General features: G+C 50.5%; 3 protein-coding genes across 8 annotated transcripts in view; 2 read left to right on the forward strand and 1 right to left on the reverse strand.

The window, feature by feature from the left end:
- USP20 (ubiquitin specific peptidase 20) overlaps positions 1–866 on the reverse strand; it is a 48,470-nt gene extending 47,604 nt beyond the window's left edge. For 3 of the 5 annotated variants that reach the window (XM_060013981.1, XM_060013985.1, XM_060013983.1), the window contains exon 1: positions 807–866. The gene's annotated coding sequence lies outside the window, so the exon portion shown is untranslated. Of the gene's footprint in view, positions 1–684; positions 762–806 lie in introns of those variants that run through there. The other 2 variants (XM_060013984.1, XM_060013982.1) reach the window with 2 other exon arrangements.
- A 203-nt stretch (positions 867–1,069) lies between these two features.
- C6H9orf78 (chromosome 6 C9orf78 homolog) lies at positions 1,070–8,162 on the forward strand. Its single transcript, XM_060013989.1, has 9 exons — positions 1,070–1,213; positions 1,578–1,637; positions 2,925–2,976; positions 3,119–3,189; positions 4,089–4,166; positions 4,746–4,943; positions 5,683–5,819; positions 5,924–6,022; positions 7,478–8,162. Exons 1-9 carry the CDS (start codon positions 1,131–1,133, stop codon positions 7,567–7,569), a joined length of 870 nt encoding a protein of 289 aa, XP_059869972.1. The 5' UTR covers positions 1,070–1,130; the 3' UTR covers positions 7,570–8,162.
- A 518-nt stretch (positions 8,163–8,680) lies between these two features.
- On the forward strand, positions 8,681–20,193 carry LOC132427002 (torsin-1A). 2 transcript variants are annotated; one of them, XM_060013987.1, is made up of 6 exons: positions 8,681–8,704; positions 9,251–9,613; positions 10,266–10,531; positions 12,757–12,932; positions 13,033–13,160; positions 17,880–20,193. In XM_060013987.1, the coding sequence occupies exons 2-6, from the start codon at positions 9,433–9,435 to the stop codon at positions 18,128–18,130; spliced, it is 1,002 nt and encodes a 333-aa protein (XP_059869970.1). In that variant the 5' UTR covers positions 8,681–8,704; positions 9,251–9,432; the 3' UTR covers positions 18,131–20,193. The 2 variants fall into 2 exon arrangements, with proteins under 2 accessions (XP_059869970.1, XP_059869971.1); XM_060013988.1 differs by lacking the exons at positions 13,033–13,160; positions 17,880–20,193 and adding an exon at positions 8,904–9,022 and having other exon boundaries at positions 8,688–8,704; positions 12,757–12,936.
- The last annotated feature ends 391 nt before the right edge of the window (positions 20,194–20,584 follow it).

Raw genomic sequence — 20,584 nt, forward strand, 5'->3', positions numbered from 1 at the left:
GTGCCTGCCACATAAGAAGTGCTTAATAAGAGGTAGTTCTTGTAAAGGAAAGGACAGACAGTATATTGAGAAAAGAAAAACTAATAAGGGCTTTCTAGACATCCCGTAAGCCATTATTTATGCATTTAGGTATATCCTAAGCGTTTGTTGATGCCTGTTTTTTCAAACAAACTTAATCCTCACAGCATCCTCGGGTAGAAGGGGCGGAGGCCGGAGAGACAGTCCTCGTGACAAAGGACGAAAACAAGGCCCCCGAAGGTCCCGGGAAGCGGCCAGCAAGCACCCTCAACCCTCAAACCCTCCCGGGTGGGTTCAAAACACCAGACGCGACTCTCCTCGGGGAGAAGTGGCTGGAAGTGATCATTAGCGGGGCAGTCGGGGTTGGGGCTTTAATTCACCATCGCTAAGAAGTGGTCATCTTTTGTCCCTAAAGAAAAAAGTGCCCGTCAGGGCCCAGACCCCGGGGAAATACAAGTCAGCGCTCCGAGACGCCACACACGTGCTTTAAACGCTGGGTCAGGCCCAGGCAGAAATAAAAGAGATAGCGGCCCCTGTTCCGGAGAAGCAACGAGCCCCTGGGGGCTCGAAGTGGGCTGCTGGGGCCCGAGAGGATCCCCTGGGCGCCGGCTGGAGCAGGGGACAGGGCGGTGGCGGCCGGGGGGGGGGGTCCCAGGCTCAGCTCACCTGGCCGCGGCGTTCTGCGTACCAGGCAGGGCTAGGCCCCGCCGGCCCGTAGCTGGACTGGGCTCGCCCCTTCTCGGAGAGACCCGGCCCCCTGAAGCAGCTGGCTGCCGCCCGGAACTCACCTGCCGTAGCAACCGCGCCACCTCCGCCCGTCAGTCAAGCGCGCCTTCCGCGGCTCGGCGCAGCGCAGGGTCAAGAGGCCCGGCCGGCCGCGCCCCGCCTCCTCCCCCTCGGCTGCCCAATCGGGAGAGGCCTACGCCAGGGGTAGGGGCGTAGTCAGATGAACGGTGTGGGCCGAGGGCGGGGCCTGAGGGCTTGGGGCCGGACCGAGCCGGGCCGGGCCGGGCCGGGTAGGGGCCGGCGCTCTGATCTCACTGCTGAGCGCCGGAAGTATCCTAGATCTCAGCGCAGGGGCTCGGCGGCTAGACCGCGGGGCTGGCGCGACCATGCCGGTCACCGGGAAGACTTTCCGCCGGCGCCGGGCCGACTCGGAGTCGGAGGAAGATGAGCAGGACTCAGAGGAAGTTCGGTGCGTTTGGGGCGGGCTTCCATGGGGCAGGAAGAGAGAGGCAGCCTAGGGGGACTCACCACCGGCCAGGTACCTTGTTGACAACGTTGCTAATTATGAGCCGGTTGTTATCCCCTTCTGTGAAGAAATTGAGGCCCCTAGGGATGAGACCGCCGCCCCAAGGTCTCATGGTTGGGAGAGGTGGCCCTGGCATGCGCAGCGGTTCTGACTCCCGTTGGTGGGTCCAGACGCAGAGTCACCCTCTGGACCACTGCGGGCAGGCAACGAGGCAGGGATGTCCCTCGAAGCTGCCTTTTGACTCTGAGTTCCGTGGAGGGTCTCTCAGCCTGTGCATTGCCTTTTTTTTTTTTTTTTTTTTTTTTAGATTAAAACTGGAAGAGACCCGAGAGGTGCAGAACTTGAGGAAGAGGCCCAACGGGGTGAGGTGGGTACTGCGTGGGGGAGAGGACCCGGAGGAGGAGGGCATGACCGAGACACCACCTACCCCGACTCCCGCATCCCCACCCGGTCGCTGTCACAAATATCTCCTCAGGCATAGCCCCTTCTCTTGACACATTTTACACCTTGTACTGTCTGGGGTGGGGTCCAAGCGTTTTTTGCAGATGTTTAATCAGGACATGCCCCGAGCCTTGTGATCTTGAAGTTTACTCCAGAGGTACAGAAACAGGTCATTGATCAGTGTTTTTATTGTCAAATGCACACTGTGATTAACTGTGAAATGCACACTGATTGTTAAGAGTTTGGGAAAATTTAGAAAAGTATAATCATGGAAATAAACAGTACCCATAATTCTCCCATACAGAGGTGATCAGTGTTAACATTTAATGTTCTTTTCCTGTCTGTTTTCTCTCTTTTTTGTAAAGACGATGAGCAGCTTTACTTTTATTCTGTTGTTCTTCGGTAGTCCCCTCTTATCCACGGGGGCTATGTTCTGAGACCCCCAGTGGATACCTGAAGACTGGGTAGTACTGAACCTTATGTAGATTATTTTTTCCTATACTGATGGGTGGGTAGTGTATACAGTGTGGACACTCAGGGCAAAAGGATGATTCACCTCCTCTGTGGAACGGGGCAGGATGGCAGAGATTCATCACACCATTCAGAACAGCTGGTAATTTAAAACTTAGGAATTTTTTATTTCTGGAATTTTCCATTTAATATTTTTGGACCGCAGATAACTGACACTGTGGAAAGTGAAACCACAGATAAAGGGGGACTACTGTACTTTCAACTTACGATATTGTGGGCATTCAACCACATTGTGGGTAATTTTTCCAAAAACCTTTTTAATATCTGCATAACATTCTATCAGATGTACATATCATAATTTAACTTACCCCTTATTTTGGGACCTGTAGATCATTTTTTAAAATTTCACCATCAAATAAGGCTGCAATAGTATTTTCCTGCATTTGTCTTTAGCTTCATTTTCCCTGAAGGCATAATCTTAGAAATGAGATTTCTAAGCCAAGATAATGCTAAATGACTTTGCAGGAAAATGTACCACTGACGTCACCACTACCCCCACCTCCAGCATCTAGAGTGTTTCTTGGACCCTGTTATTCTTGTAGGCTTTTCCAGCCAGCTTCAGTGGTCACCCCGCAAATCTCACCCTTGCCCTAATGTTGCAACCTAAAGACTTCCTAAATGTTTCTCCTTATCTCTGAATTGTGCCCTTTCTCTCTCTCCCCCACTTTTTGGCTTTTCTCAGTGCTGTAGCCCTGCTGGTGGGAGAGAAGGTACAAGAAGAGACCACTCTAGTGGTGAGTTGCGGGGTCCTCCCTGGGCAGTGGGAAGATGTGGCTGCTCTGCAGTGGATGATTGTGTTTTCGTAAAAGAAAACAAGAAAAAATTCCACTGCAAGTTATATAAATGCTTCTTCTCGGCTGTGTTTGCTCTCTGCAGGATGATCCCTTTCAGATGAAGACAGGTGGGATGGTAGACATGAAGAAACTAAAGGAAAGGGGCAAAGATAAGTAAGTGCAAAACTGGCTGAGAGGCAAATTCACCTGCAGCCCCTGCCTGGGTCTGTGTTCCCCCAGGGAGCTGGGTCCTGCGGCAGCTTTAATGAGACATCTTGGAGTACCCTTTGTGCTTTGTAAACGGTATGTTGTTTAAAAACAAAGAAAACAAAAACTCTTCAAAAGTTAACTTAGAGTGATGCAGGCAGGCACCTCTTGTAAAGGTGCATTGTATATTAACTTTTTTTTTTTTTTTTTTAAATCCTTGGTTGCGTTGGGTCTTCGCTGCTGCGCGTGGGCTTTCTGTAGTTGCGGCGAGCGGGGGCCACTCCTCGTTGCGGTGCGCAAGCTTCTCATTGCAGTGGCCTCTCCCGTTGCGGAGCACAGGCTCCAGGCGCGTGGGCTTCAGTAGTTGTGGCACACGGGCTCAGTAGTTGTGGCTCACGGGCTCTAGAGCACAGGCTCGGGAGCTGTGGCACACGGGCTTAGTTGCTCTGCGGTACGTGGGACCCTCCTGGACCAGGCCTCGAACCCATGTCCCCTGTGCTGGCAGGTGGACTCCCAACCACTGCGCCACCTTGGAAGCCGCTATATATTGTCTTTCAAACCCATGTGGAGGTTGTTTTTCTTTTTTGAGGAAAACATAGAAACAATTACAAAAATAATACAAACAATACAAAAGTGAAATATAAACGAATCTACTCATTCCCCCGAGATATCTCCAGAGGCCGTCAGGGTGCTTGCATATATTCCTAGAGTTCCTTCTATTTACATATCATATATATGTATATATTTCTTGACCATAAACAGGATGTTGTACATTTCGTTGCATACTTGTTTTATTCATGTAACATCACACTCAGCCTCATTTAGCTGTGACTGTAAGGCTCTGCTTCACTGTTCTCTTTTTTTAGGATCAGTGAAGAGGAAGACCTCCATCTGGGGACGTCATTTTCTGCAGAAACCAACCGAAGGGACGAGGACGCTGACATGTAGGTGTCAGTCTGTTCATCAGTAAGAGATTGGGGGAGGGCTCCAGCCAGACAGAGTCCAAGATATTTTGTCACAGATGACATTTCTAGACTTATCCAAAGACAGCAAATTGGCCCCTCTCGTGCCCCTGCCTCCCCTTTCCCCACCGCCTGAGGCTTGAGAACTTTGAAAAACTCAAAAATTCTTTAAAAGTGTGGTTCTTGGAATTTTAGATTCCTTGACTAGTAATGTTCCATCCCCCCAAAATTGCAGGGATAAACAATGGACTTGCCTATTTTTCATTTTGCCAGCAAGGCTGTTAAACAAACTACCATCTCCCATTATCTTTTTGTCTTCAAAGAACCTTACACATGGTGTGGTAGGACAGAATCTCATAATATATATTGGTGCTTTAAGTTGAAAAATTTTAGCTTGATTTAAAAACTCAAGTTATTTTTCTCCTTCTCCATGGAACGATGGCAACTTCATCATCAACCGTCACGGCTCCGTGAGCCAGAGTTGGGGACCCCACTCACTTAAAAGACACCAGTTGTGAGCTTTCCTGCCCCTTTTTGAGGCCTTTGGGTGTCTCATTTCAGGATGAAGTACATTGAGACGGAGCTGAAGAAGCGGAAAGGGATCGTGGAACACGAGGAACAGAAAGTTAAGCCAAAGAATGCAGAGGACTGCCTTTACGAACTGCCGGAAAACATCCGGGTTTCCTCAGCAAAGAAGACGGAGGAGATGCTGTCCAACCAGATGCTGAGCGGCATCCCGGAGGTGGACCTCGGCATCGAGTGCGTTTCAGACCCACAGTCGTGCCTCTCTCCCGCCCCTAGGCAGAAAAGACGAGCTCTCTGCTTTCCAGTTAAAAGTTAAGGGACTGTTTCTTAACCTGTCTCCTTGGAAACCCACAGATACAAACTATCTTCTGTGGCAGGCTGACATGGTTGTTGCCAGGAGTTTCTCTGAAGGGTTGGTCAGAAGTAGTTAAAGAGACAAGGGACTCTGACTGCCGAAAACAAGAATGTTTTTATTTAGCCTTAGTTCACAGCTCTTCAGCTCGTCTCTTCAGGTCCGTGTATTCTGCTGCTTTATTCTAGCAGGAGCAATGATAAAGGCTCACCCACCCCGTGATCCTTCTTTCATTTTTACTACAAAGCATCTGCTCCAAAAGGGGATTTTTATGGAGGAAATACAGTGGTCATAATCATCTTCGGGTGTGGTAGAAAGTTGGGAGACTTCTGGGTTCTCGCTTCCTTTTTGGCCTTACTAGCTTTGAGCCTTAGTCAGTTCACCTGACCTCCAGCTCAGTTTCCTCTTGATCAGAAGAGAGTACCTCCTGCATCTCCGATGCTGGGAGAGCTCCGTGACAGTCTGGCCGCAGGGGAGTTGGTAAATTGTAGAGAGCTGTGCCCCAAGAAAGATGACGTCCTTATGCAGTGGGGGGGGGGGGCTGCCAGCCCCTTTAGTCAGTTCCACCTGAGGCCAGAGGTGTGAGGATCTCACTGTGGTGTGGCTCCTTTCTCCCCATAGTGCTAAAATAAAAAACATCATCTCCACGGAGGATGCCAAGGCCCGTCTGCTGGCAGAGCAGCAGAACAAGAAGAAGGACAGCGAGACGTCCTTTGTGCCCACCAACATGGCCGTGAATTACGTGCAGCACAACCGATGTAAGTGTCGCGTCTGGGGAAGCAGCTGCGGCCCACGCCATTGGCTTGAGGTCCCTGGGTTCCCAAAGTCTGTCTGACCCGTCCCCTGGTCTCTTTTGGTCCAGTTTATCACGAGGAGCTCAACGCTCCCATACGGAGAAACAAAGAAGAGCCCAAAGCCCGACCGTTGAGGGTGGGCGACACAGAGAAGCCGGAGCCTGAGCGTGAGTACAGCAGAGGCCGCGGGCTGCCTGGCGTGACCGTTGCCCGGGGCCCGTGGAGGTGGGGAGGGACTCGGCAGGGGCGGCACTTGGGCTTTGGGGTCAGGGCATCTGGGTTCTAGTCCATTTTCTGTACCATGGTCACGTGCCTTCCCCTTTCCAAGCCTCAGTTTCTTTACCTCTAAGATGGGGATAGTAATGAAACTTACCACTTGGGGTTGCTCTAAGGATTCACCGGGCTGTCAAACATAATAGAGACTCAAAAAATTAGAAAATTGCAACAAGCAAAAGTAAATTAAAAGTTAATCATAATTTCACCACCCAAGACAGCCCCTGTTAACATTTTTATATATTGTTATCCCTGGGTATCCGTGGGGGACTGGTTCCCGGACCCGCTGCAGACACCAAAATCTGTGGATGCTCAAGTCCCACCGTCAGCCTTCCGTATCCACGGATGCGGGACCCAGGGATACCAAGGGCTGAGTGTGTATAACCTTGCCCACTGTTAAAAAATATACATACTCTGTATACACACTTAATAGGATCTCACAGCTTTTTAGTGTGCTCTGCCTGTCTCTCCATGACAGTAAATACATTTTCCCCTTCAATGGCCGTATCACGTTCTGCTGTATAGATAGATGTCCTATAGTCTAACCATTTCCCTCTGGCGGGACACTTAGGTTGTTTCCCAGTTTTCCCTATTTAATGATGATCATTCTTGCCTATGTCATGTCCTTAAGCTGCCTTGTGAGAACTCACCAAATGATCCTAATTTGTTCTCCCGCCAGCAACATCCGGCAGTGCCCCTTTCCCACGTGCTCACCAGCACCAGGCGGTGTCATCTTTCTCATCAGCAATGGGATGATTCTAAGGAAATGCTAAATTTGCTGAGGCTTCTGAAAATCCAGCCTGTTGCTCTGTTTCTTCCTTCCTACTTGAGAAATTATTTTCTGTAACACCTTAGCTGTGTAGTCTTTGATTCCCAAAGAGCTTCCTATTATTAATACCTAGGAAGCAGGGACTTTGGAGGCACCAAAGGGTTCACCTCAGCCTACCTTCACTTCCTGAGTGACCTTGAGCAAATCAGCTAACCTCTCTGAGCAGAGATGGTAACATGCCCCTGCTAGGATTGCTGGGTGGGTGAAAGGAAGTCTTGTCTAAACAGATTTAGTGCCATGCCTGGTACGTTGTCAAGCTCTCAATGAAGCGTAGCTACTGCTGCTCACCTGGTCTGACACTGAAGTCAGCATATTTTGGTTGGCACCTGATTCCACCATGTTTATTGCTATTCACCCAAAAACAGATACTTACTGAGGCCCTACTATGTTCCTGTTCACCAGAGTAGGCACTGGGGCTCCTGTAGGGAGTGAGACAGGCATGGTCGTCCTTGCCTACGTGGAGCTACGCCTGTTGTTGGCTTCCAGCATGGCAAACAGCTTTTCCTCTTTTCCTTCTCAGGGTCCCCTCCCAACCGCAAGCGTCCTGCCAACGAGAAGGCCACAGATGACTATCACTACGAGAAGTTCAAGAAGATGAACAGGCGGTACTGAGGGAGGCTAAAGGGGAGAGGTGCAAAGTGGGGTATAAACAGTGTCGTTCACTCCCTTTATTCCCCCTGATAAAAGGCTTCCTGGACAGAAGCCTGCTCATTGGCTAGCAGACAGTTCCCAAAACAGACTCTATCCGTCCTGCTGCTTACCTGCTGGATTTTTCAGGCACTGAATTTGTAACCTTTTGGAACAATGTGTAGTTTTCCTCTTTGGGGACAAACTCTATTCTTGAGAGCATTATTAAATCTCGTTTGTAAATATGTTGACTTTCTCCTAATATTTGCCCTGGGTCAGGAGGAAACAGTTGTGTGTTTCAGGGTGAGATAATACCCTTTCGATTGTGGTTTTATTATCATTATATATGCAATCATGTCTCCTGTTTTCAAGTATCTGGAGTGGGGTTCAGAAATGCATCCGTCACTGTTTACAGTGGATCCAGCTGCCAGCAGAAAAATCTAGCTTGAGATCAAAGGAACACTGGTATTTTCTGACTTTTACAAAGTTATCTGTTTCTTTTCATTATGAAAGAAAAAACAATTTCTATCACTTAAGTATTAAATATGAAATGGACCCAGCCTTATTGTTTGTATTGCGTCTTCTTATACCAACGCCAGGTAATGTGTTCAGAGTCTGGGGTTGGGCAGCTCAAAAGCAAACTTCAGTCACTGAGAGGGGTTTTCTCATTTAGTTTAAGAGAGGTGGGCAGGCTCCAGTCGCTGAGCTGTCAGGTATGGCCCACCTGTGACATTTTTCCTGAGGTAGTTACACAGGTTGTGACGAGGAAAGAACAGGTCGGTTGACTCCTGGGCTGATTTAAAGCAGGTATTGTGTGATTAGAGAAGTGTGGCTTTGGAGTCAGATCTGAGCCCTGCTCACAGCTTCCTTAAATCGTTGGACAAATCCGTTTGCCTCGGAGCCTGTTTTCTCATCTGTAAATTAGATTTTCTTCTCGCTTTTTTTCCCCTTCACTCGAATGAATGCAAGGTCACTGAAGGCAGGAATCACGTGTGCCTCGTTTTCTTCTTGAATCCCCAGGATTGAGTCCATAGGCGATCCTCCAAATTATGAATGAATGAGTGGAAGTATCGTTACCTGGGAGAGACCCGACCAGCACTACCTTATCCAGGTGATGAAGGTCAGCATCAACAGTCATAAATCATGTTGACTGTATGTTCCTTTGGTATGAGGTTATAAAAATAGCACTTTATCTCTGTAAAGTATATTCCTCCCCAAAACCCGTAACTCCAGTCTAATCATAAGGAAAGCATCAGACAGATTCCAGTAGTTGGGGATCCTACAGAAGATTTGACCAGTATTCCCCCCAAACTCTCAAGGTCATCAAAACCAAGGAAAGTTTGAGAAACAGCCACGGCCCAGGGGAGCTAAGGAGACATGACAACTAAATATAATGTGCTATCTTGGATGGGATCCCGGATCACAAATAGGACGTTAGGTAAAACCTAAGGAAATATGAAGAAACTTTAGTTTGTTACAATCTAGCAATATAAGTTCATTAATTTTAACAAATGTAACATACTAATGTAAGATGTTAATAATAGGGGAAACTGTGCGGGCGGAGGTGTGGTAATATGGAACCTCCCTGTACTGTCCTGTCAACTTTTCTATCAATGTAAAACTGTTCCCAAAAACGTTTTATTAAAAACAAAATTGGCCCCTCCAGCGGCCCCAGCGCCCAAAGCAGGCAAGGGCCGTGCCCCTCACAAAGATGGCGGCCGCCGGCGTCGGAGGAGGTCCGCCCGCTACAAAGATAGCGACCCCGGCGGGAGGGACCGGAAGTGCAGTCTGGCGGTAGCGCCGGTCTGCGGTAGGCGTGAGAACGCGCGGGACGGCGCGGGTCCGGGCATGAAGCTGGGCCGGGCCGCACTGGGCCTGGTGCTGCTGGCGCCGTTGGCGGTGCGGGCGGTGGAGCCCATCAGCCTGGGACTGGCCCTGGCCGGCGTCCTCACCGGCTACATCTCCTACCCGCGCCTCTACTGCCTGTTCGCCGAGTGCTGCAGCCAGAAGCAGAGCCTCAGCCGGGACGGTAGGATGGGGAAGGGGCTGGGGGCTGGGGACTGGTGCTAGGGCTGGGGCGGGGGTCAGAGGCTGGGGTCCAGGAGGCCCGGAAGCCCGGGCAGCGCTGAGGCCGGCGGGGGCTGGACCCGGAACCGGAGTGCGGGATGGGGCCTGGCTCCTGGGCCACGGCCACAGGCAGACCGGACTTTGGTCGGAGAGCTGCGGAGGCCAGCTGCTGTTTGGGCACCTTCGCTCAGAAACTGGGAGTGTGGACGATTGGAAACTAACTCCAGAGAGTTTTTACTCCTTCCTCGCCGGAGACGGGAAGGCTGGTGGGGACTCTTCCGGCGCGGAGCAGTGGGGGCCGAACCGCCGCCCTTTTCCTGCCGGGCGTGGGGTGGGAGGGACCGAGCGGGGATGAGGGGCTCACGCTGGTGGCGGAGGCACTGGAGCCAAGGGTCTCTTCAGGAAGGAGGGCTCGGGAACGGGCAGGACTAGCAGACAGAGGGCCTGCTGGACCCGCCGGTCACCTGAGCCAAGTGCTTACGTACATCCGCGTCTCACTAGACGCTTGAAGAGCTTAGCGGGCTTTGCTGGCGTTCACATGGGCCTGTAAACTGGGCTGCATTTTGCCACGTGTGTCCCCCTCCTTCCCGCCTGACTGGCTTTGTTTTTCCCAGCGCTGCAGAAGGATCTGGACAGCAAGCTCTTTGGACAGCATCTTGCAAAGAAAGTCATCTTAAATGCTGTGTCTGGCTTCATAAGCAACCCGAAGCCCAAGAAACCTCTAACCCTCTCCCTACACGGGTGGACGGGCACCGGCAAAAATTTTGTCAGCAAGATCATCGCAGAGAATATTTACGAGGGTGGTCTGAACAGTGACTACGTCCACCTGTTTGTGGCCACACTGCACTTCCCTCACATCTCCGACATCACCCTGTATAAGGCAAGGGCCAGATTTCGGGATCCTTCCTGGGTGATGCTGGGTTTGGGGTTTCTTTGCTGGGGAACGAGATTTGGAAATTCCGTGTTGAAATGAGTGAGCCCTGAAAATGCATCAGTTCCCCTTTGAAAAGTGTGGAACTTACAGAGGGTTGGAGATATAATTGCAGGAAGCAATTATACCATCAAAGCTCATGGTGGTTTCTGAAAACAGGCTCAGTGTGATAGTAAGTGGAGTCATAGGATTTGAGAGATGGACATAATCAAATCCAGTTTAAAGATGGTCAAATCTGACATGTTTTAGAAAAGAGGAAATGTTTCCAGGGAGGCCTGAGCTTGCTTTTACGGCTTAACTCCCTGTCTAACAGTCTGGCTTTGCTGACAGGCACGCCTGGATTTGAGCCCCAAGGCTCCTTACAGCTGTGTAATTGTGGGAAGGTCACAAGACCTCCCTGAGACTCAGGTTCTTCGTCTGTCAAATGGCAGTTGTGAGGATTTCTTGAGCTCTGTGTGTCAAGTATGTAACGGGATGCCTGGCACATAAGCGTTCAAATCAGTGTTAACTGTTGCCTTTTTTAATCCTCACTTGTGCGAACACATTTTTCCCTTTGGCTTGGGAGAGCATCAGGGTCACCGACTGTCCAGGAGTTTCTGGGATGTGGGACTTTCAGTGCTACAACTGAGAAAGTTCCAGGCAAATAGAGATGAGTTAGGCATCCTAGTTAGCATTCTGTCTTCACTGTTTAATAGCTGTGTGACTTTGAGCAAGTTACTTAACCTCTCTACACCTCAGTTTCCTCATCTGTGGAATAGGGAACACAGTAGCAACTACTTTGATGGGTTTTGGAAGGTCACAATAAAACACTGTATGAACAGTGCCTAGAAAAGCATCTTACCTGTAGTGAGTGCTCGATACATGTTCTCTGTTGTTGTCTGTAAGTGGGAGAAGCAGAATGGGAAGACCTTGGTTGCTGGAGCCTGCCAGACATGAAGGAATCCTTGTTTAAAAGATGGTTCGCGGGGCTTCCCTGGTGGCGCAGTGGTTGGGAGTCCGCCTGCTGATGCGGAGGACGTGGGTTTGTGCCCCGGTCCGGGAGGATCCCACATGCCGCGGAGCAGCTGGGCCCGTGAGCCATGGCCGCTGAGCCTGCGCGTCCAGAGCCTGTGCTCCGCAACGGGAGAGGCCACAACAGTGAGAGGCCCGCGTACCGCAAGAAAAAAAAAAAAAGGTGGTTCGCTTTGTGGACTCGGGCAAGTCACTTCAGCTCCCCTAAGGTTCTCGTTCTGTAAATAGAGGTTAGTCCATACCTACAGAGCAGAGTTACTGCTTAAGTTAAATATGTACCCATGGAACATTGTAACCATGGTCCGAGTAGCCAAGCAAAACGCCAAATCATAAGAAGTCAAGTCATTGTAACTTACAGATTTTTCCTCAGAAACAGATAGCTAATTCTTTCTCCTTACATCTGGGAAAGAACTGTATAGAACCATAGTTCAAATTTCTGATGTAAAGAGTCCTTTCTCCTTCTTATCTTGATTGTTTAATATAAGAAGTACCTAAATATGTTCTTAGGGAGTGTTCCACTTAAGCAAATTTATTTCAGCAACCTCCAGGCATTGTTCCAGAAACTCAAGAGTGTTGCCTCACCATAGTCATCCCCAAGTGTGTGTGCTCTGGAGTTCTCCTCACTTCCCCCATTGGAAAGTTAGAGCCCCTTCTCCAGGCTGATCTAAGAACTGAATGAGAAAAGAGGTTACTTGGTCTCTGCCTTCTTCCAAGAAGGCTGGTGTACACAGGATACGGATTAACATTGCCATTTTGATGACAAAGGCCCAGCAACTCAGTGACACAGCATCGACGTGACATGTTGCAGGACAAGAATTACAATCAGAGTGTGGGGCCTTGGAATCAGGCAGGGTGGGATTCAGATCTTAGCTCTGTCTCATACTAATTTTGTAATCTTGGGCAAATGTTGTAATCTCAGTTGACTATGCTCTCTGTGCTTCAGTTTCCTTATCTGTACAATGGGTATGATAAGACCCACCGTGTGGCGTTGTGGTGAGAAACAAAAGAGCTTCTATAAAGTTCTTAGCACAGTGGGGAGCACACAGGAAGCAGTCCGTAAATGCAGCCTTCGTAGAGGCATTTGTAGCGTTAATAATGCTCACTTTGGTGGTGTCACTTGCACTTCTGAGCATCTGTATTGGCTCTTCCCCCTTGTCACTCAGGATCAGTTACAGTCGTGGATTCGCGGCAACGTGAGTGCCTGTGCGAGGTCCGTCTTCATATTTGATGAGATGGACAAGATGCATGCTGGCCTCATAGATGCCATCAAGCCTTACCTAGACTATTACGACAACTTGGATGGGGTCTCCTATCAGAAAGCCATCTTCATATTTCTCAGGTAAAGTCGGGGCTGGGACATGGTTTGAAGAGCTCTGAGCCCCAGCCTGGGGGCTTCGGGGGAAAAACACCAGTTCTTATTCACTAGAATTCTTTTGCAGCAATGCTGGAGCAGAAAGGATCACAGATGTGGCTTTAGATTTCTGGAGAAGTGGAAAGCAGAGGGAAGAGATCAAGCTCAGAGATATGGAGCATGCCTTGTCTGTGTCGGCCTTCAATAACAAGAACAGTAAGTGGGGGGACTTCCCTGGGGGTCCAGTGGTTAAGACTCCATACTTCCAATGCAGAGGCCGTGGGTTCGATCCCTGGTTGGGGAACCAAGACCCCACATGCAGTGCAGTGCGGCCAAAAAAAAAAAAAACAACAGTAAGCGAGGCCATCCATTCCCAGCACAACATCCCCCTGCTTCATGATCCCGCGCCCCTAAGTTTTAAATTGACGACCTCACCATCACCTGGGGGCTGGTTAGAAATACCAATTCTCAGTCCCTTCCCCAGGCCTACTGAGTCCAAATTCCTGAGGGAATCTGTGTTAACAAACTCCAGGTGACTTTTACACATACACAAGTTTGGGAGATGCTGTTTTAAAGAAATAGGGACATTGTTGATCATCAAGATCTTGAAAATTCATTTCCTGGTTTTTTCAGCCAAATCATTTGCCCTTGTCAAAGCGGGTGGTGGAACAAGGAAGGCTGCTGGGGAGCCTCTGATGGAGGAGATGGGCCCGTTAGGTCCCTTTCTTTCTGCACATTAACCTAGAACCCTGAGGGTCTGTGCCCGAGAGTGACAGCCAAGCAGTGGTTGGGCCCCTGTTCTGTACTGGGCACTGTGTGAAACTCTCTACCTGCATGTTTCCTTTAATCTCCATAATACCCTCCTGGGGTAGAAACCATTATTGTCCTCATTTTATAGATGAGGAAACTGAGGCTCAGAGAGAGAGAGCCCCTTGCCCAAGGACACACAGCCTATTAGGTGTCTCTATTCCAGAGCGTGAGTTTTACTACCAAGCTCATTGCTTTGCCAGTGACCTGACACATTCACTTTTGGCCTTGAACCCTTGGATGTGGAAAGACAGCATGTTGGAGACTCACTCACTGGGTCCGATCCGTGAGCCCTGTGGGTTGATTGCTACCATTTGCTCAGGTTCGTTCCTGAAACTGTAAATCAGAAGGTCTCCTCTGAAACAGACATGCCGAGAAATTCATAGCACTTCCGAGTTACGTGAACAGTAATGGGGTATTTTATGTCAATTCATGCAAGTGGAATGTTAACGGTGAAAGACAAAATCTTTTGTAGTTGAGTAGATTCTTGGCATGCCAGAAGTGTGAACACATACAGTAGAAGTCCCAGCCCCGGAACACCACAGCAAGTGGTTCTGGCCTAGAACCCACGCTGCAGGTTCCAGAGGGTTCCAGAGGATGAGCTTCGGATCTGGGCAGGCCTGGCTCAGCCACGTCCTGACTCCGGCCTTAGGCAGGTGGCTGAACTCTTTCATTCGTTCACTCAACGTATTTGTTGAGCACCTACTAGGTGTCAGGCACTGGTCCAAGAACTGGGGACACAGCAGTGAGCCAAAACAGAAATCCTTACTCTCTATCCTAATGATAACAAGTAAGGAAGCGTGTCAGATGCTGGGACCCACGTCTACGTAGAGGTAGAGATTTATCTTCCCCTTTTCCCACAATAGGGAAAAAGTAGACCAATAAATAGGGGTTGGGGGGTGTGGGACGGGGGTGAGCTGCAGTTTTATTTACTTTTAAATTTTTAAAATTAATTCATTAATTAATCTTTGGCTGTGTTGGGTCTTCATTGCTATGCACAGGCTTTCTCTAGTTGCGGTGAGCGGGGGCTACTCTTCGTTGTGGTGCACGGGCTTCTCACTGCGGTGGCTTCTCTTGTTGCAGAGCATGAGCTCTAGGCGCGTGGGCTTCAGTAAGTTGTGGCGCGTGGGCTTCAGTAGTTGTGGCACGTGGGCTTCAGTGGTTGTGGCTCGCGGGCTCTAGAGCGCAGGCTCAGTAGTTGTAGTGCATGGGCTTAGTGGCTCCGTGGCATGTGGGATCTTCCCAGACCAGGGGTCGAACCTGTGTCCCCTGCACTGACAGGCAGATTCTTAACCACTGCGCCACCACGGAAGTCCCTGCAGTTTTAAATACAGTGGTCAGGGAAGGCTTACTGTGAGGGTGACATCTGGGCTGACCTGAGGAGTGAGGGAGCCATGTGGACACGGGAGGGAAAAGCATTCCATGGGAGGGAACAGCACACGCGAGAGCCCCGAGGCAGGAGTGTGCCTGGGCCAGGATGAACGCAGGGGACAGGAGGTCAGATGAGAGGTGGAGCTTGGGGTGGGGTGCAGATTGTGGAAGGCCTGGGGAACCACAGGAGGGCCTTGGGCTTGGCTCTAACTGGAAGACAGAGCCCCTGGAGGGTTTTGAGCAGACAGTTCCCTGATTGGACCTAATTTTAACAGGACCACCTGGCTGCCGGGTGGAGAACAGACTGAAGGCAGCAGGAGCAGGGACGGGGAGGCCAGCGAGGAGTGGCTGCAACAACCTGGGGGGAGATGCTGGCGGCTCAGCCCAGCGTGGCAGCCGTGGGGGAGGTGGGACAGGGTCTGACTGGGATGTATTTTGAAGGTGGAAACAATAAGATTTCCTAAGGGACCGTGTGTGGGAATGAGAGAGACGAATCGAGAATCTGGCCTGAGCACTTGGCAGGGTGGCACTGCCATTTAGGGGACGACCTGCAGGAGGAGGAGGTTTGCAGAGAGCGTGGGAGATGAAGAGGGGTGCGTGCGGCGAGGGATGACTCGTCTGAAGGCAGAGATGCAGAGCAGGCGGCTGACGTTCCAGTGCAGTTCCGGGGCGGGGGTTCAGGCTGAGGATGCAGACTGCGGAGTGGTCGGTCGCTGGTCGGTTGGTGGTTTGTAAAGTCACTCGGTCCACCTGAGCACCCTTCGGGGCCTCTGTGTGGCAGGTCCTTGTCGTCCTGACTCCCTGGCCAATTAGCTTTCTGCTCTCCTTGCCTGATGGCCCCAGCTCAGTGCTCACAGGCCCCGGCACTACCCGGGATCGTCTGTTTACTGGGTGGCCAGTCCACGTCTGCCTGGCTCTGCTCCCTCCCCTGCCTCGGGCCTCCGGCGCACCCGGCACAGGGCAGGCCTGCCGGCAACGAGCTGGCCAGGGCTGTCCGGCTCGCCGCTGCTCCGCTGCTGCTTGGCGCTCCGTGTGTGGCTTTCCCACGGCCTCAGACCCCACCGCCTCCAGGCAGTCAGATGTTTACTGAGCACCAGTTGTGTGCAAAGCACCGTTGGGCAAGAAAAGAATAAACCCCAGATGTGATTGATGGTAAGAAAAGTATATTTGGTCTTCATCCGCGTTTTCTGGCACAGAGCTCCTAACACCCGTGGAGTTTCAAAGTGATGAGAGCCATAATGGTGTCTTTGCTATTCCTAACAAACCCCTTTCAACCACATCAGAGTTTGTGTTAATGAGGTGACTTTTGGAAAATACCAGGGTGGGGGGTGGCTTCCAGGGGAACCAGCCCTTGATTGGAGGGTTGGAACTTGCAGTCTCCAGCCCTTGTAGCCCTCCCAGGAGGGAAGAGGGGCTGAAGGTTGAATCAGTCGCCAATGGCCAGTGATTTAATCAACTGTGCCTATGTAAAGAATTTTCCATAAAACCCCTAAAGGACAAGGTTTGGAGAGCTTCCAGGTTGGTGAGCACGTGGAGAGCTAGGGCGAGTGATGCGCTCAGAGGTCATGGACGGGTCACGCCCCTTCCCACATACTTTGCCCTGTGCATCTCTTCCAGCTGGCTGTTTCTGAGTTATATCCTTTTATAATCAACCGGTAATCTAGTAAGAAAATGTTTCTCTGAGTTTCTGTGAGCTGCTCTAGCAAATTAATTGAACCCAAGGAGGGGGTCATTGGAACCTCAGAAGCACAGGTGACAACCCGAACTTTTGGTTGGTGGCTGAAGGAGGGGACGGTCTTGTGGGGCTGCGTCCTTAACCTGTGGGATCTGATGGAGTCTCCAGGTAGAGAGTGTCAGAATTGAGCTGAAAGCAGGTGGGCTCAGAGAACCGCTTGGTGGTGTGGGGGAAAAATACAGGATGGACTTGGTGTCAGAGGCAGACCAGGGTTAAGGCACAGAGGTGAAGCGGCAAGGCGGAAGGGAAACCGTCCTCATGAAGAAACGCTGAGTGTGGTCCAATGGGTGCTGCGTCGTCTCCGAAGGGGAAGTGGGAGGGTCAAGAGGCCGGGAATCTCAGAGGACCTGAGACTGGGCAGAGGCAGGCCTCATCCAGGGAAAGTGCGAGCCCTGTGGCCATAACAGAGCGCTGTCTTCACACATTACTGAGGATTCTAGCTTTTGGTCCCGCAAACACTCTGGAGGGTTGGGACATGCCGGCAGCCGCAGTGGGTCTCTACCCTGTTGCTAATCCCAGCTGCCGGAACCCCAGCCAGTCGCAAATTTCCAAGATTCCAGAGTGCTGGTCCTTCCCTGGGGACTCTTCTCACCTTTCACTTTCTGTGAACCTGCTCCCTTTCCTACTCAGCCTGCCTGCTTGCTTGTTCCAGGGTGGGTGGTGAGCCCCTTTCCCACTTCAGATCCTTTTTTTTTTTCATATCTAAAAATTTTAATAAATGCATAGGAAGGGTACCCGCCTGAGATCTTAGCGGTCACACCTCGAGAGGCCTCCCACTTCCTCCCTCTGCCTCAGTGGGCAGAGGCTGCCCACTGCAGCATCACCCTGCCCTTGGCTCTCACAGGAGCATCACCCCTCGTGGTTGCCCTGGGTGAGCTCACTGGCTAGTCTGCTCGTTAGGCCGTGAGCCCCATGAGAGCAGGTGCGGGGCTCCACCTCATGGCTGACACCCAGCAGATGTGTGCGGACAGGTGGACGGGTGGGTGGACAGTGGATGAACAGCACCTTTTTCTTTTCCCCAGGTGGCTTCTGGCACAGCAGCTTAATTGACCGAAATCTCATTGATTATTTTGTTCCCTTCCTCCCCCTGGAATATAAACACCTAAAAATGTGCATCCGGGTCGAAATGCAGACCCGAGGCTACGAAGTTGACGAGGACATTGTAAGCAGAGTGGCTGAGGAGATGACATTTTTCCCCAAAGAGGAGAGAGTTTTCTCTGACAAAGGCTGCAAAACTGTGTTCACCAAGTTAGATTATTACTACGATGACTGACGGCACCAGAGATGTCGCTTCCCGCATCCCCGCTCTGGTCCCGGAAGAGGAGTAAAATGAATTATTCCGGTGTGACAGGACAGGCGTTTTCCTGGGCGTTATTTTCATCGAGCAGGGCCTGCGGGCCGTCGGTGACGCATGACAGGTGGAAACAGCCCCAGAGCCTGCAGAAGCGGGAGCAGCCAGCCCCCAGCCCACCTGTGCCAGGCCTTATGGTTTTGTAAAAATCATGTTTTAATTTCAGGTGTTTCTGTTTCAAGGAGGGATGAATCAGTTTTACTGAAAATGTGATAATTTTATTTAAAATGGTTTTTAACATTATGAAGAAACTTTTCAGACTCTTAAGTTGTTGGCTTTGTGTGTGTTTTTAAGTTCCTGTCATTACAACATACACTGTGATGTCTTTACTTCTAAAAAGCCTGAGTCCTCAGCCTGTCTTCTGTAGGATGGTGTCACTGTACTGGGGACGGAGGCTCTAGCAGCGAGCCGATCTGTCCCAGGATGACCATCGCAAGGGCAGTAAGTGTTTATAGAAGGACAAGTGTGTAAGGGGACACACTCAGGCCCATCACAGACAAGACCTAAATGTCCTCCCCAAGAATTTTCATCACAGTAGCATTGTGAACTGTGGGAATGATCTTAGTAACGTTGTGAACAATTTGTTAGAAACAGAATTTCCTCGAAAGAAAAGCATCTGCAGCTTGTCACTGGCCGGTCAGTCAGCTTTGCAAAGGCCCTTCTCTGCTTTCCATTCCTAAATGAGCCACACGCTCTGTACCAGGTTTTGCCATATTTTCTTAAAACCTTCCTCACTGATTACTAATTTTCATTGTTTTATCAGAACTCCCCAAACCTCTAGGAAAGCTCAGCTGCCCCCCAGGATGCTGAGAACAGTGTTTTTATTTATTAATACAAACAGCTACCATTTTACAATAAAATTGTGTATGATTTGTGAATACATTTTTTTTTAATTTAAAAAATTTTTTTTTTGGCCACATTGGGTCTTCGTTGCTGTGTGCAGGCTTTCTCTAGTTGCAGCGAGCGGGGGCTACTCGTCGTTGCAGTGTGCAGGCTTCTCATTGTGGGTTCTCTTTGTTGTGAAGCACGGGCTCTAGGTATGTGGGCTTCAGTAGTTGTGGCACTCGGGCTCAGAAGTTGTGGCTCGCAGGCTCAGTAGTTGTGGCACACGGGCTTAAGTTGCTTTGCAACATGTGGGATCTTCCCGGACCAGGGCTCGAGCCTGCGTCCCCTGCGTTGGTAGGCAGATTCTTTTTAAATAAAATTTATTTATTTATTCATTTATTTATTTTTAAACATTCATGTGACTTGCTTTTGTTTTTAATTAAAATTTTTTTTTATTTTATACTTTTGGCTGCATTGGGTCTTCATTGCAGTGCATGGGCTTCTCATTGCGGTGGCTTTTCTTGTTGTGGAACACAGACTCTAGGCGTGTGGGCTTCAGTAGTTGTGGCACGCAGGCTCAGTAGTTGTGGCTCGCAGGCTCTAGAGCACAGGCTTAGTAGCTGTGGCGCATGGGCTTAGTTGCTCCGCAGCATGTGGGATCTTCCCGGACCAGGGCTCAAACCCGTGTCCCCTGCGTTGGCAGGTGGAGTCTTAACCACTGCACCACCACGGAAGTCCCTAAGCTGTGAATTTAGACCTAACTGTGCAACCCAGGCTGGAATGGAGGGGAGTGTGACACGGACTCCGAGGACCTTGGCAGCTCCGGCTCCTTGCTCAGCTGCCCATGGGGTCACACTCCGTCAAGGGGGGCCCTGGAGCTCCCGACACTCACCTGTGGAGTTCATTCAAGTCTACAGACATACCTCCCGCTGAGAAGCCGGGCAGAAGTACAGAGCAGTGTCGGAACGTAAACACGCCTTGTTTTGTGCAACACACCTATGTGCCTACGAGGGCTGCTGTGGGATATGAGCGTCTGCACAGTGCTTGCAGGGGCAGTTATCAGCAGGCACAGAAGACGGGTTGGACCCCTCTGCCTCATGGCTACCCACCCGCCCAGGCCCCCTAAGGCAGCACTGAACGTAGGAAGGTGCTTGATGTTGACCTGAAGCTGGCCTGTTGTCACGGCCCGGGATTAGGGCTAACCATTCATCTGAAAATGGCAGCCCCAGCACCTGGGAGCCCCTAAGTAGGGAACACAGGGGTCCCCTGACGCCCCTTGGAAAGTTCAGTCTTTGAGATGAGGCAGCATGGGGTGAAGCAGAAGAGACATTAGCCTGAGACCCAGACGGAGAAGGGCAGCCTCACGGGATGAACACCTCCAACTGGGAAATTATAGGAGTGGGTGACGTGATGGAGAAGAGGGTCTCAGCTTTCTAGAAAGGGCTCCATCCTCAGTCCTGGGAAGAGTTGGTGTTAACAAATCACTGTCAAAAATAAGAGCCCAGGTTAAGGGATTAAGCTGAAATCTGGTTAACATAACAAGGATTTCAT

Source organism: Delphinus delphis, chromosome 6 (assembly GCF_949987515.2).
Source record: "Delphinus delphis chromosome 6, mDelDel1.2, whole genome shotgun sequence".
Classification (NCBI taxonomy): Eukaryota; Metazoa; Chordata; class Mammalia; order Artiodactyla; family Delphinidae; genus Delphinus; species Delphinus delphis.

Excerpts from the sequence above, each read along its gene's own strand:
- C6H9orf78 (XM_060013989.1), top strand. The coding sequence starts at position 1,131 with ATGCCGGTCACCGGGAAGACTTTCCGCCGGCGCCGGGCCGACTCGGAG. Across the intron at positions 1,638-2,924 it reads AAGAGGCCCAACGGGGTGAG|TGCTGTAGCCCTGCTGGTGG; the intron begins GTGGGTACTGCG and ends GGCTTTTCTCAG. Across the intron at positions 5,820-5,923 it reads TTACGTGCAGCACAACCGAT|TTTATCACGAGGAGCTCAAC; the intron begins GTAAGTGTCGCG and ends CTTTTGGTCCAG.
- LOC132427002 (XM_060013987.1), top strand. The coding sequence starts at position 9,433 with ATGAAGCTGGGCCGGGCCGCACTGGGCCTGGTGCTGCTGGCGCCGTTG. Across the intron at positions 10,532-12,756 it reads CCGACATCACCCTGTATAAG|GATCAGTTACAGTCGTGGAT; the intron begins GCAAGGGCCAGA and ends CTTGTCACTCAG. Across the intron at positions 13,161-17,879 it reads GGCCTTCAATAACAAGAACA|GTGGCTTCTGGCACAGCAGC; the intron begins GTAAGTGGGGGG and ends TCTTTTCCCCAG.